The 15,070-nt window shown below is 53.1% G+C and overlaps 2 protein-coding genes across 4 annotated transcripts in view; one reads left to right on the top strand and one right to left on the bottom strand.

The window, feature by feature from the left end:
• ASTN2 (astrotactin 2) overlaps window positions 1-15,070 on the bottom strand; it is a 329,274-nt gene that overhangs the window by 101,231 nt on the left and 212,973 nt on the right. The gene's annotated exons all lie outside the window — the stretch shown is intronic.
• On the top strand, window positions 5,499-13,297 carry TRIM32 (tripartite motif containing 32). 2 transcript variants are annotated; one of them, XR_015260697.1, is made up of 2 exons: window positions 5,499-5,522; window positions 6,250-8,448. XR_015260697.1 is itself a non-coding variant. In XM_086763493.1 (2 exons), the coding sequence occupies exon 2, from the start codon at window positions 9,043-9,045 to the stop codon at window positions 10,984-10,986; it is 1,944 nt and encodes a 647-aa protein (XP_086619619.1). In that variant the 5' UTR covers window positions 5,503-5,522; window positions 8,976-9,042; the 3' UTR covers window positions 10,987-13,297. The 2 variants fall into 2 exon arrangements, 1 of the variants encoding a protein (XP_086619619.1); XM_086763493.1 differs by lacking the exon at window positions 6,250-8,448 and adding an exon at window positions 8,976-13,297 and having other exon boundaries at window positions 5,503-5,522.

Here is a 15,070-nt window from a genome sequence, read left to right as displayed (position 1 = left end):
TAGCTGCTCAGCTGCCTGCACGCAAAGAGGGGGCTCGGGGGCCAGCCCACTCTCGCCACAGCAAACCCGACAGTGAACTGGAGAAACCCCTCGTATTCCTGGAGGCCTGGTCTGGCTTTTATTACTTGGTTGCTGCACAGCGTTCGTCAGCGCTGAGGCCCATCTGACGGGCTTCTTCTCGAACGAAAACACGAGCAGCTCAACTCTATTCCTGAAGAAGTCAAAAGATGTTTTCGCCGTCGGATTGGAGAGAATCAGAAGCAGACCCTGCAATGCCACCTCCAGCTGCCAGTGAAACCAACAGAAACACTCCTGTCGTCTTCACCGCACGCCGGGGCCAGTCCAGAGCAAGGAAACCCAGCTTTAGCGTTCAGGTCCACATTGCACGAGCCCCGCGAAGAACTGGATCACCTCCCAGGGCACTCGGATTGTTCCTGCAAAGCTTCTCCTTCGCTCCCAGGGAAGGGTTTGCAGGTGACCGCTGTGAGGGTGCTCCAAAGGTCCCGTTCTGCCAGGAGGAGGAGGTTTGGCTGCAGGGGCTGCAGCGTAGCGGCGGCAGGGAAGGAGGGATTCCTTATCAGCCCTTGCATCTGAACATGCTTTCGCTAATGCTGCTGGCGACTCAGTCAAATCCTGGCAACATCTGTTTGGAAGCACAGCACCGCGGATGTGGTTAGACACATCACGGCAACTTGTGGGAGTTATTAGTTTGTTTGTTTGTCTGAAATATGTATTAAAAAAAAACAAAACAAAAACCAACAACACAACAAAACAAATAAAATAACAGCCTTCCGCTAAGCGTCAAGCCTTGCGTAAGAAAGGGAGGGTGAGCAGCACAGAGTGTGCAGAGGTACCGCTCGCCTGCCGGGGTGCCTGGCTGCATCCCTGTGCTCCACCAGGATTTAATAACCCCACAGCACGAGGTGACCGCCCGCACAGCACGCAGGGGTCCCCGCTCGGGATGCAGCAGTTGCAGATGTGGGGAAACGCTTCCAGCATTACCAGCAGCACCTCCTAGTGCTTGGACAAGAGGGAAGCACCGGAACACCACTGCTGTACCAATAACAAAAGCATAATACCTAATCCTTTTGTATCGGAGGGCTATTTTGTCTTGAGAGCTCCCAGGAGGTGGTGGGTTTGCTAGTGGTCCAGCATCTTACACAGCGCCTCTTCCAAAAGATCCCAAGTCATTCCAAAACTAGGAATCGCTCCACTTACCACAAGAATGCAGCCACATTAGGGGTAGGATGTGGTAGGCCCTCAACAGCAGAAAACCTTGGAACAAGGAGAGGAGAAGGCTCTCCAGCAGAAGCCGTAGAGGGAACGGCAGGACCAGACCCAGGTGAGGACTCCTCCAGGCTCAGCACGTTCATCCCACTGACATCGACCGGCTGCTCAGGTTTTGGGTTTTGCATTTCATGCAAGGAAGATTTCATTCTGGTCCACCTCCCCTTTACAGCACCCTCCGGCTGGGCAGACCTAGTGCCACCGCGGGGAGCGTGGAGGGGATTTAAGCCGACACACACCTGCTGGCACAGGCTGCCCGTTTATTACCCGGTGGGATAACACCCCGTTTGTTGGTAAATCCATTGAAAAGGAGCTAGAAAGAAAATCAATAGATGTGTTTGCCTGGGAATTTCTCTAGCAGTGAGACATTGTCAGTGCGGTAACCAACAGGTCTGTGAAGAGCCCGGGCAGATTTAACGCTGCCTGCTGTTAGCGACGCGCGAACGCGGGAGCCACGTCGGGGGAAGCCAGCAGCGCTCCGCCGTCACGCGCATCTACGTGTGCAGGAAGCGCGGTGCCAGCCCCAGCTGCTGCCCGGGAAATGCCGTGCCAGCAGCGGCTCAGGCCGGCTGTGCCAAACCCGCATCCCCTGGCTCAACGTGTGGGCTCACCTGGGAACCAATACCTGTCTTTTGGGGAACACAGCCATCCCGTGGCACGACTAGATGACCTTTGAAGGTCCCTTCCAACCCTAACCATTCTACGATTCTATGATTCTATGACATCCCGCCGGGGAAGCCTGGGCGAAGGCATGCCTCCAGCCTGTCTGGGAGGGACGCAGCATGCGAGGACGGACCCCCGAAGCGCGCATGCTGCGGCTTGCAAGCAACCGTGGCACACCTCGGCTGAGCCCCCCCGCAACGTGGGGCGGCGTGGGGCCCTGTCACGGCGTGGCTGAGGGGCAGTTGTGGCCAGGGCGGTCCGTGAGGACCTGCTGCCCTCTCGTGGCACCGCGGGAGGATGGCTCCCGGGCTGGAGACCCCGGCCTGGAGAGCCCACGCTGGAGACCCCGCCACCGCTTGCTCTGCCGCTGTCGCCCACAGCCCCTCTGCGGGGACCACTCATCCTTTGGGGAGCCCCACGCCTCGGAACGGCGAGTCTGCCAACCCGAACGTGTAACACCCCTGAGAGCCAACATGTGATGATCTCCTGAACGTGACGGTTTGCGACTCCTTTTCTCCCCTCGTTATGTCCGGAGAGCCCCACGCTGCCAGCTGCCCACCCGCCTCTGCCCCCTGGTCAGCCTCCGGCTGCAAACCCCCATCTCCCCGTGATGCTCCCAGCCAATTAACCTAACCCAATTAAACACAGAGCCCTGAAGGCTCCCAGTCCCCCGACGCTCAACCGCAAGGAGTGGCCAGAGAGCTGCACTGAGGGTCTCGTGGTTCAGCAGCAGGAGTGACCCCTCTGCCCGGGGGCTGATCCCGAAGGTACCGGCCGGGAGAAATCCGGAGGCAGACCATCTCCTCTGCCTGCAGGTTGCCCGGGCGGGCTCTGCAGTATCCTCAGCTTCAGATGAGATATTTACAGACTTGGGAGCCTGTGGTACGAAGGGAAAAAGCTAAAAGGGCTTTCAGAGACCATTGATAAACCTCTATAAAGGGGACAGTACAGGCATCACCAGTGAGCTCGCTTTACCAAAGGGTGCAGCTCTGCAGAGCCCTGCGTGGCCCCCACTGCCCCCCACGAGCTGCTGTGCAGCACCCAGATCGGCAGCTGGCTCCCCCCCTGCTCCAACCCACCCACACACCCATTTCCCACGGGATGTCTGAGATCTACCAAGCCCTGCTGGCTGGACGGCTGGGTGTCAGGGTGACAGGGGTCCCGGGGCGAACAGCCTCCCCATCCTTCCTCCTCACGGCACAGGGGCTCCGTACTCCAGCATGCTGGGTAACATCACCGGCTCATTGTTACCGCTTCTAACCAAATCCAGACAGTCCTTTGTTTTCTCCCCAGGATGCATTAAAAGCTTATTTCCTTACTCCTGCCATCATTTTTCCCTCACACTGTTCACTTTCAGTGGTGGGTTTCCTCATAAAATCTGCCAACCCGCCCTGGTTCAATGCTTACCTCCACTTTTATTCACTGGAAAAGACATCAAGGGCTGAAAGCGCATTTTCCTAGTGATGCCAGGAACCAGGAGCGAACCTCGTGTCCCCTCCCCGGGCACAGCAATACCCCCAGGGAACAGCTGGTGCCCGGGGCGGGGTCCCACTGAGGTTTGCTGCTCAGGGCCTGAAGAACAGCGTGAAACAGGAGATCATAAATCTCACTCATTTTCTCTTTCAACCCTGGTCAGGCATTGCACCTGCTCTCTCTGCCTTTGAGTGCATCTGTTGCCTACTGCTGATCCTTGCTGCTCCTGATCACTGGTTGGGTGTAAATTCCTTCCAACGGAACTGTTCTAAATAGAAAAAAAAAAAAGTAGAAAAAAAAAAATACCAAAAGCAGAAGGTGGCAAGAATTGCTGCATTATGCTAGTGCTTTCCTCAGTGCTGGTCGGTGGCTGCTGGAGCGAGTGAGCAAGTGACACTGGAAACGTGCTGCAGCGTTCGCTGAAAGGTCTGGGCACGGCCCCACAGCTGCCGGCATGGGCGCCAGCTGCGCCGCAGTCCCTCCTGAGCATGCAGGCGGACAGGCCACAGACAGAGCTTACAGAAGATGGTTTAACCGAGGGCTCGCCTCCTCCCCAGGCAGCGAGCTCCTCCAAGCCTCCTCACCTCCACCTGCACGTCAGCCTTCGAGCAGGGCTGACTGTGGGATACTGCCCAGATACCACGGCGACCAGCAGCGATACTGGTGGCACTGGAGCTGCGGCACTGCCGGTGTGTGAAGGACATGGTTCCCCTGGACCTGCCTGCCCAGTCCTGGGCTTCTCCCTGCTCCCACAGAGGAAGCCTCAAGCCCCAGCATTTCCCGATCTGCTGTGCAGCCCCACGGGGTCACAGTAAAACTGGTCTCTGCCACCCATAAAGCCATCTCCTGATGGGTGAGCAAAAGCCGAGCTGGAACAGGCCCGGCGTTACCGACTGCCCTTGCAGCAGTGCGACCCCGAGGAACGCCAGGGCAGAGCAGAGCCACGGTCTGGTGGTGAAACCCCTGCCTCCAGCCACCGCTGCCAGCCTGCAGGCTCCCTGAGAGTCTGACGGGTGGAGAGGTCCGAAAGAAAGGCTGGAGGGGCGAGGAGGAAGAGGGAAGAAGAGGCAGGAGGGAAACGACAGATTCTATGATTAATGACTCCGGTCATTAGTCCTGGGGGGGTATAACGGAGATGCCATCCTCTGCTACTTCCCGGCGTGCGCAGAGGAGTCGAATGACTGGGCAACACAAGCTGTCCTCTGATCGAGGGCAAATCCTGTAACTGCTCGGTTCCCCGCGAACCGACGATGTCCTGCCCGCGCCACCGCAGCTGCACCGACCGCTGGCCACCAGTGCAGAACCTGGGCCGCTGTGGGAAAGGAATATCAACCAGGACCTGCCCTGAGCAAGTCCTTGCACAAGCAACCGCAGCTGCCTGTCTATCCACTGACGATATTTACGCGCATCACCCAATCAACTGATTACATTTGCTATTCTCGACCTAAAAATAGTCCTTTTTGTCCTGGGAGCCCACGGGCTGCTCCAACGCAGTTGACGAAAGGGACCCAGAACGATACATTTCCCAGAGGTGACGCCGAACCCGACACGGGCGCAGGACTCGGCCAGAGGGAAGGGCAGCGGGGAGGGAAGGGGCTGCTCCACGGGCCGGCCTGCGTGGGACAAAGCCGCATGTAATGAAACAAAGCAGTAAAGAAGAAAAACGTGTTTGTGTTTCCTTTTTTTTTTTCTTTTAACTCTTCCTGACACAAACATCCACATCACCAGCGCGGAGCAGGGAGCCTGGCCAGCCCGGGGGCTCCTTTGCGGGCGGCTCCCTACTCCAGCCCCCGGCTCTGGCAGGCCCGGCACCGGCCTGCGGGCCCTCCGCCTGCCCGTACCGACCATCCCGCCCGGCGAATGAGACCCCCCCCCCCGCAGCCTCTCCTTCTCCCCCGGCCCCGCCTCGGCCACCGGAGCCGCCCCGCCACCCCTAGCAGCACCGCCCGCCCCGTCCCCACTGCTTGCCCCGACCCCAGGCCGCCTTCCCGGACTCCATTTCCCGGCATCCTCAGCGCGCCCGGCGCGCACACGTCACGGCAGCGCGGCGGCGCAAGGCAAGCCGGGGAGCGGCGCGCGTCCCCGGGAGCGGCGGGCAGGTAGGGCGCACCCCGGGCCCCGCGGCGGCGGCGCCCCCTGGAGGCGGGGCGGGGGCGCAGGGCGGCGGAGGCGGGCGGGACCCGCCCCCCCTCACCCAAAACACCGGGGCCGGGCCGGGGTGGCCTCGGCGGGCTGGGCGGGGGAGTGGCAACCGGGCCGGGTCGCGCCTCCTCGGGACGGGCGCTCCCCGCCGCTGAGAGCCCCTCGGCGGGTCCGCCCCGCCGAGCCCCCTCCGGCCGCGGCCGCACCGGGCACGGGCTGGAGGCCGCGGCGGGCGCGGGGGGGGCGGGAGGCAGGGGGATGGAAACGGCCGTGGGTACCGAGCCGAGCGGCCTGTGCGCCCGGTAAAGCCGCCAAGTCTCCCTCCCGAGAGCCCGCACGGTGCCTCCCGAAGCGGGGTCGAGGGTCGGAGGGCGACATCGCATCGGCTCGGGGCGCGGATGCCGCTGCAGGCGTTGGCTTGCGGCAAAGAAAAGGCCCGCGGCCGTGTGCTGTCATGCGGCTCTTGCAGTCGTCACTGAGACACGGGGATAAAGGCAGCGGGAAGACGTCACAGCGCCGATTTTACAGCTTTACCCAATTATTGTAACTTGCTAATGACACAAGCTATGAATTACAAGTCAGTCTAATTGTCTCACTGCACATCCGAAATAAGAACTACAGAGTGAGAAGAGAAACTACAGCAGGAATGGGGTTTTTTGTTTGGTTTTTTTTTTTTACTATAAGGAAACCAAACTCACCTAACGTGCAGAGTTTTACAGCTTGCTGCTCAGCTGAGGCTTTCCCTGCTCTGCGGCAGGGGAGCTGCCTTGGAGGGACTGATGGGCACCATCAGCTCGCTGTTACGGAAACTTCCAAGGAGGCACCGCCGCGTGCGAGAGAGATAAAAGGGCAGCAGTAAAAATAATTTCATGTTCCTGAGGCGCATGCTGGCATTTCAGTAAAAGGGGGTTAGATATGAAAAGAAGGTCATACAAATTTTCTTTCTAAAACCTGAACCTAACTTAAAACTAACCCAAATCCCGTCCTTTGGTGTTCTTTAATGAAAATACTTGTTTTAGAGGTAGCTTTTTATGTAACTTTCAGTTTCTGATCTAAGCTGCTCCCTCATCCTTCCCTAAGGAAGTCTTCCGACATATTTCCAAGGAAAATGAGAATAATGGATCTGGTACCCTCTGTTTCATTTTTAAAAATCGTTTTAAAATACAGATTCTTCATCCCTCAGAGGAAGGTTTCTGATCTCCATGGTTGTGCCCAGGCTCCTGCTTCCCCAGCTGCGATACACGCTAAGGATAAAGGGAAGCGTACCCAGTGGCAGCAGCAGCAAACGCCTGGCCCGCCACTGCTCCCCGGGCGCTGGGGATGCGATACTCATCGTGCCGCTGTTGAGGATCAGATCCCAGCTGGCTACTTGGAGATCCTGCTACGCCACTGAATCTCTTCCCGAAATGTGGGCTTTAAAGGACTGTGAACCACAGCTGATAAAGTAAAAGGATTTTTTTTTTTTCTTCTGTGTATGAACATAAAGAACTTTTATTCATTGCAGTTGTCGTCTTCCACTTGAGCAAACGGTGAGCTGAAATACAGTGAGCCCTTCTGTCTGAAACGCTCCCGAGGAGGAAGCAGGCAAACCCAGCAGGGAAGCAAGAGCTCCGCGTGCATGCAGCCGTTATTCAGAAAAAGCTGTCTGTTCACATCCCTCCATGACCCTCTCGTCATTTTAAAGACTAACTACTCCCTTCTCCTCCTCTCCCCCTAGAAGAAATGTTTTCTTCCCCGTTTCTTTTAACGGCTAAGCAATGCAATAGCAAAGGTGTTGAAAGCCGGTCTACTGAATAACAACTTAATGACGTGAGCCCTGTTCTGTTCCTTTTGAACGGATGGCTGCTTCAGCAAGAGAGCTGCTGGGATCTGCTCCCTGTTGGGAGGGATGTGAGGATGGAGAAACCTGGATTGAAGCTGAACGCCAACCAGAGCGGTCGGTGTAAACCTGAACTAGAATATAAGAATGAGGTCAATGCTGCCAGGCTGTGAAATGAGCAGAAATGATATGCAATTAAGCTAAGTTTAAGAACTAACAGTGAGCACTTGTATATATTAACGAATGTTTGGAGTTGTCTGTTCACTCCCTATCGCTGATACCTGCTAGGACGCTGCTGCACTGAGCTGTGTTTCATTTGCATGCTGAAGCATGAAGCAGCACGGCAGAGGTTAATGGTGTAAAACCTTCGCTGTGGTTTCAGTACTGTCCTGGTTTCAGCTGGGATAGGGTTAATTTTCTTCCTGGTAGCTGCAGTAGCACTGTGTTTTGGATGTGCTGTGAAAATGATGTTGGTAACACACTGCTGTTTTAGTTGTTGCAAAGGAGCGCTTACAATAACTCAAGGACTTTTCAGCTTCTCATGCCCTTGCCAGTGAGGAGGCTGGGGGTGCACGAGAAGCTGGGAGGGGGCGCAGCCAGGACAGCTGACCCAAACTGGCCAAAGGGCTGTTCCAGACCATATGACGTCATGCTCAGCACATAAATCGGGGCGAATTGGCCGGGGGGCAGGAGCTGCTGCCTGGGGACCAGCTGGGCATCAGTCAGTGGGTGGGGAGGGGTTGCATCACTTGTTTTTCCTGGGTTTTGTTTCTCTCTCTTTTTGTTGTTTTCCTTTTCACTACAATTTTTATTATTGTTATTATAATATTTTATTTCAATCATTAAACTGTTCTTATCTCAACCCACAAGTTTTCTTACTTTTACCCTTCCAATTCTCTCCCCCATCCCACTGGGGCAAGGGGAGAGGGTGAGCGAGCGGCTGTGTGGTACTTAGTTGCTGACTGAGGTTAAACCACGCCAACTACGTACAGTCATCCCCAGAACAAGTGGAAGCTGACAAATAACTCCTTCTAGTTTCACTTTTTGGCAAACGTACGAAACCTTGAAAATTTGTTTTGGCTATCTAGAAAAGCAGAGTAAACCAACCACATTCATTTCGTTCGTATCTGATGTCACATCTGAATGCAGGTCTCCAGAGGTGATATATTAATGTCCTAAAGCGTTGCACCATCTGGTTCCTCTTTCGATGCGCAACATTTTGAATGCTTGGTTTAATCTCCCTGGGTTTCAGTAAATTATGTAAACTCAGAGGCTTGGCGGTGGGAGATGGGCACCATGAGGAGATGATTCAGTCATCAGTATCTATTGGGCTTCCTTATTGCTGCCATTACGCTTCTTTCAGTTCTTATAAATTTTGCAAGTGAATAATTCATCGCACTAGGAGCTGCAAGTTAGTTTTGGAATTTGCCCGCTCTGAGATTAGCTATGACTAATCTATACTTTCCAAACGTGGAAAAGCTAGCTGGGCTTCTTTTTTTCCAGGGCTGGGTGATAAATCAGAAATAAATTGCATGTATATGTAACTGCTGGTGACGACATAAATCACATTTCCTTTTTTCTTTCTGGACAGAATCGGAGCACCTTGGAATAGATGCGCGTACAAGACTTTGCACCAGCTAAAGCTGACTCGGAACGCCATGGCTGCCGCCCCTCATCTCAACTCGGATGCGCTCCGAGAGGTCCTGGAGTGCCCCATTTGCATGGAGTCTTTCACTGAGGAGCACCTGAGACCCAAGCTCTTACACTGCGGGCACACCATCTGCAAACAGTGCTTGGAGAAACTCCTGGCCAACAGCATTAATGGGATACGGTGCCCCTTCTGCAGCAAAATCACACGGATCACGAGCTTAGCCCAGCTAACTGACAATCTTACCGTGCTGAAGATCATCGACACCACCGGACTGGGGGAAGTGGTGGGTCTTCTCATGTGTAAGGTCTGTGGGAGAAGGTTGCCAAGACACTTCTGCAAGAGCTGCAGCTTGGTTTTATGTGAGCCGTGCAAGGAGGCATCACACATGCCCCAAGGGCATAGAGTCATTGCTATCAAAGAGGCTGCGGAAGAGCGCAGGAGGGAATTTGGGACAAGGCTTGCCAGACTTCGGGAGCTTATGGGTGATCTGCAGAAAAGAAAAGCATCTCTGGAGGCTGTTTCGAGAGACCTGCAAGCCAGATACAAAGCAGTTCTGCAAGATTACAGCCAAGAAGAACGCAAGATCCAGGAAGAACTGGCCAGGTCACGCAAGTTCTTCACCACCTCTTTGTCTGAAGTGGAGAAGGTAAATAGTCAGGTAATGGAGGAGCAAGCTTATCTGCTGAACTTAGCAGAAGTACAGATAATGTCTCGCTGTGACTATTTCCTTGCCAAAATAAAGCAGGGAGATATAGCTCTCCTGGAGGAGGCAGCAGATGAGGAAGAACCAGAACTGACAGACAGTCTCCCAAGAGAGCTGACTCTTCAAGAAGTTGAACTCCTTAAGGTGAGCCACGTGGGACCACTGCAGATCGGGCACGTGGTGAAGAAACCCCGGACTGTTAACATGGAGGAATCACTCATGGAAACTGCGGCATCCTCATCAGCATCATTCAGGGAGCCTGACTTGGTGCAAGAAGAGGCCAGCTGCACACCAAATTCCTCACCGGCCAAGCCAAGGATGCCTGAAGCAACCATGAGCATCCAGCAGTGTCACTTCATCAAGAAGATGGGCTCCAAGGGCAGCCTGCCGGGGATGTTTAATCTCCCCGTCAGCCTGCACGTCACTACGCAAGGCGAGGTGCTCGTGGCAGACCGAGGCAATTTCCGAATCCAGGTTTTCACCCGCAAAGGCTTTCTGAAGGAGATTCGCCGGAGCCCGAGCGGAATCGATAGTTTTGTACTGAGTTTCCTTGGAGCAGACTTGCCCAATTTGACTCCCATTTCTGTCACCATGAACTGCCATGGCCTGATAGGTGTGACCGACAGCTACGATAACTCTGTCAAGGTCTACACCATGGACGGTCACTGCGTGGCGTGCCACCGCAGCCAGCTCAGCAAGCCCTGGGGCATCGCCGCCCTCCCTTCCGGGCAGTTCGTAGTGACCGATGTGGAAGGGGGGAAACTCTGGTGTTTCACAGTGGATCGCGGCGTGGGGGTAGTGAAGTACAGCTGTTTATGTAGCGCGGTGCGCCCAAAGTTTGTCACCTGCGACGCTGAAGGGACCATATACTTCACTCAAGGGCTGGGACTTAACCTGGAGAACCGGCAGTACGAACACCACCTAGAAGGCGGCTTTTCCATTGGCTCTGTGGGCCCAGACGGGCAGCTGGGACGCCAGATTAGCCACTTCTTCTCCGAGAACGAGGATTTCAGGTGCATTGCTGGGATGTGTGTCGATGCCAGGGGAGACCTCATTGTTGCTGACAGCAGCCGTAAAGAAATCCTCCATTTTCCTAAAGGAGGTGGCTACAATATCCTAATCCGGGAAGGACTCACCTGCCCAGTCGGTATCGCCATTACTCCCAAGGGACAGCTGCTGGTGCTGGACTGTTGGGATCACTGCATTAAGATCTACAGTTACCATCTGAGAAGATATTCCACCCCTTAAAGGCATGTCTCTAAGCAAAGTCTTTTTTGGTAGCTGAGGTTCTTCCAGCCTCGTTGCAATCCGATGGGAACCAGCGTCAAGCGTTCAGGAAGACTGTGCCGTAACCAGAGGGGGTTTAGCATAGAGGCTGTCATGTTTTGTGTTTAGAACCAAAGTAGCTTCTGTGGTGGTGGTGGTCTGCTTTTTCTTCTTTTTTATATAAAATCCATACGATAGAAAAGAACAGGCGTGAGGGAAAGGATCCATCCTTCTGGAGTATTGGTTCCTTGCTAAATGACTGGTCACTCCATGAACCTTCTCACCTCCTTTTCCCACATCTACACTTCCAGCTTCAACCACTGTACCTTTCTTTGTGCCATAAACACCGACTGGCTCCTCTAAATCACCTTCCCTCGGACGACTAGCGAGGCAATCCTCTTCTCACTGTGGTACTCGCAAGGAACTGGGTAGCAGTTGTCTGGGCAACTACTAGAGAAAGCAATTTCTGATTGCAGGCACTGCATAAAACGGAATAGCCCTGTTAAACGGCAGGGCGATGAGCTTTCCTGGCAAACTGACTGGGGAGGGCTCGCTCTCTCTCTCTCCATTTTTCTGGTAATCGCCCCCGTCGTGCCATTTGTGAACCGTGTCTGTTCAATGTGAAGTGAGTACTGTGCAATCGGGGGAGACTGAGCCGAGCCAAGAATCTGCCCTCTGATGGCAACGGGGTTTTGATTACTGCTAAGAGTCCTGCTAGGTAGGAGGGGGTAAAAAGGGAGGGGGCTGGAGGGGAAAAAAAAAAAAAAAAGGAAAAAAAAAACCGGGGGAAACCTACGGTTGATACTCACTGTTGTTTTATTATTAAATGTGTCCTGGAAAGTGTCTTTGGAAGGGATGTCTGGTATCTACAGCTTCATGGGGGAGGAGGGAAGGGCTGGGGGAGATTGTAGTAAATGAGATTAAATGCAACCTATTGTACGTTCACCTGCACTTCGCCCTTCTGCATTCCAGGCCACTACATTCAGCAAGAGGTTTCCACCCATCTGCACTTTCTACGTGCAAGCTACTTACTGCTGAGATGGGGATGGGGGGGGGACTGGTTCGCTTTTCTTTTTTTTAATGCTTGGAAGCACATCCAGTGGTGCATTGCCTTTTTTTTTTTTTCCCTTGCACAGCAAAACACTGCATTCCTCAGATATATATCTATCTATTTTTTACGGCACCAGCAGGCACCACAGTTCATGTTCATCACGGCTTTGGGCCAAATGAAGCACAAAACTGCAGCTGTGTGAACCAAGGCCCCCACCGCGCTGCTCTCCTGGCTGATAAATGTGTACCTCAGTGTGGTGCTGCTCGCCTAGAATAGTTTATTGAAGGAAAGACGCATTTAAATAGGGCACAGTGGTAGCATGTTAATCTGCCACAGATAATAGTTACACTGCAGTGCATTTATTTGTTGCCATCAACAGCGTCGTTGCAAATTTGGGGGCACGACAGACAATATAAAAGCTGATTTTACGGTGGCTGCCGTGCTACTGCAAATTGTTTGCTGCTTGGGCTACAACATGGATGCAACAGGTGATTTTTTTTTTTAAGCTCCCATCTACTTTCCCCTAGTGAAACAGCAAAATAGAGAGGCTTCAGCGCCGCTGCTGCTCCAGCCAGTTTGGCAGTTACAAGGATAGCAGAACCAGCGCTGCGAGCAAATTTTGGTGGGATTTTTTTTTTCCTCTCCCTTTTCTGCTTTGAAGAGGGCCAGCACAACCACCCCCCAGCTGTCTGCCGGAGGTGCCTCCGGACCAGGGAAACTTCCCGTTACTTACATTCTCTGCTTCTCTTTTTTTTGGGTGGGAAGGGGCGGTCCCCTAAGGTATCTAACCAGCAACGTGGGGAGCCGACCTCATCTCACGTGTGTGTTTTTGGGAGAGGATGACTACGACGGGGCCCTTCTGCAGTTAATTACACTGTAACTCAGGGCGCTTTTCCAGTGTTATGGTAATGGCAGCTCCTCTCCTACCGATCTCTTTTAAACATTTCTCCTGCTCCAAGCAGGAAGCTACTGTGGACCTGAATAATTGAAGCAATATTATCTATGATAATATGTACCTCTGTCATTTTCTTTTCCAATGGATTTTTTTTTTTTTTTTTTGCAATAAACATCACGCCCCTAGCAATAACATTTCCTGGAGGGCTTGACGGGACATAAAAGCTGGTCCAGTAAACTGAGCAGTTGGCCACCCCAGCCTGTTCCTGGTCACGCAGTTCAAACAAAGCGCCTGTCAGCTGTTTCTCACTCAGAGATTCAAGAAAAATAATACTACCCTGTGACGCGCTGGTGGGCCAGGGATGTGGGTGGGTGGGTGTCGCCTGCAGCTCTTCTGGTCTTGGGTTTCAGGTGGAAAGGGGAAAAAAGAAAAGCTGCTGTCCCTCGCCCAGGGTACGCATGCCCCCTGACAAACCTCGACAGTGACTGCGAGCTGATTTTGCAGAGCTATATTTCTTGCCATGGTGGCCCCACACAATGTTTGTGATCGTCTGCCAAACAAGATGAAATGGAGTAATTAAGGACTGCGATGAAATAGTTTGGCTTCTCCTCTCTACCTGGAGAAAGAGCCTGTCTGCTGTAAGTATGTGTTGGGTTTTTAAAGATTGTGTAATAAAGGAAAAATTGATCCAATTAAAAGTGCATTGCAAATGGCTCATTTTCTTATTAAAAACACTTCATCTCCTCCCTTTGGTGGCAGAGTGGTTTTTATGGCTGGTGGGGATTAGCCTTGGGAGCACAATGACTACGAGAGCCCTTTTGTGCTGTCAGGATGCGGAGGATAAATCTGAACTGGCAGGTCCCACGTAACTTCATCTGACGCTTCCCTACCCACCTCATAAACAAACACCAGAGTTTCGTACCTTAGTTCACACCAATACTCCCACAGGGCAATTTCTTATTTTTCTCTGTAGCCGATGTTGTAAAGGTCTGGTCCAAATTCTCTGGCACTGAACTCGGTACGAGGACGTGGAAGGCTTCAGCACCCACGGCCCTGGCTCAGCGAGGGGCTTTCTGGCTCAGCTCTGCCCCACTCTGGGGTTGGCAGGAGGGCTGCTGTGAGGGTTCACCTGTTACTCTGGATGATTTTGCTAAATGCTGCAAAAAATCATACTGGCAACAGCGTATTTAGGTGGAGCCAAAGGAGAGCTAAGCAGTTTGCCCGTCAGCAAAGGCACCGGTACATCCGCAGCACAAGCAGGTTCTCCCCTGGTCCTGCTACCCAGCTGGGTTTGCTGGTGTGGGTGGAGGTTTTGTTGCCTGGGCTCATCTCAGGTGATGTGGAGCAGCTCTTTAAACAGATACGAGCTGCTGGTTCGTCAAGCAGACACGATCCTCGCAGAACAGCTGCCGTGCCGGTGCTGTTAGACCTGCCCTGCCGTTTCATGAGAAGTTACGATTTCTTAGGGTAGCGACAACTACACCACAAACATTTGTTCTGGGCACCAACTGACAGCCAAGGTTTCCGAAGGGATGAGGGGGAGAGCCTGTTTCTCAATCAAAGGGGGCAGAGCTACAAAAGTAAAAATAAAGCCAGATGCTTCAAGTCTTTTCTGTTGCACAGCTTAAGTGATTTTTCTGGGTCATTACTCAATGCGAGGATTTAAAGTTATTTCATTTTGCACCACTAATTACTCTACTTGCCTGGTAATTCTGGATTACAATGAGCAGTGCGGAAGGTCATTTAGCAGGCTGAGTCACAGTACATATTTCAGTCTAAACTAAATTTCACGGCAACCGGCTGGATTGTATTTTCCTCCGAACAAAATGTCAAAATCTGAAGTTTTGAAATAAATATCATGCCATGAACCACAAGCAAGTAAGAGCGTTACAAAGGTAGTAGAGTGGTTAGAACAGATCTGAAGGACAGGGTGATTCTGTATGCTTTACTTCTGACCAGGCAGGTACAAGGGGAAGCCATTATCTCCTTTAATAGACGCCTCACAGCTTTCTTAATGCCCCTGGTTTTGTCTAGGAAATTAAAACTAAAGGTTCCCGTGGACCAGTTCAATCTTAATTGTGTTATGGTGGTACCAGCCCTGAAGGGAGATGAATGAGACC

The sequence above is a fragment of the Chlamydotis macqueenii genome, chromosome 20 (assembly GCF_036417535.1).
Source record: "Chlamydotis macqueenii isolate bChlMac1 chromosome 20, bChlMac1.mat, whole genome shotgun sequence".
Lineage (NCBI taxonomy): Eukaryota > Metazoa > Chordata > Aves > Otidiformes > Otididae > Chlamydotis > Chlamydotis macqueenii.
This window is presented reverse-complemented; position numbering and strand designations above follow the sequence as displayed.

Excerpts from the sequence above, each read along its gene's own strand:
- TRIM32 (XM_086763493.1), top strand. The coding sequence starts at position 9,043 with ATGGCTGCCGCCCCTCATCTCAACTCGGATGCGCTCCGAGAGGTCCTG.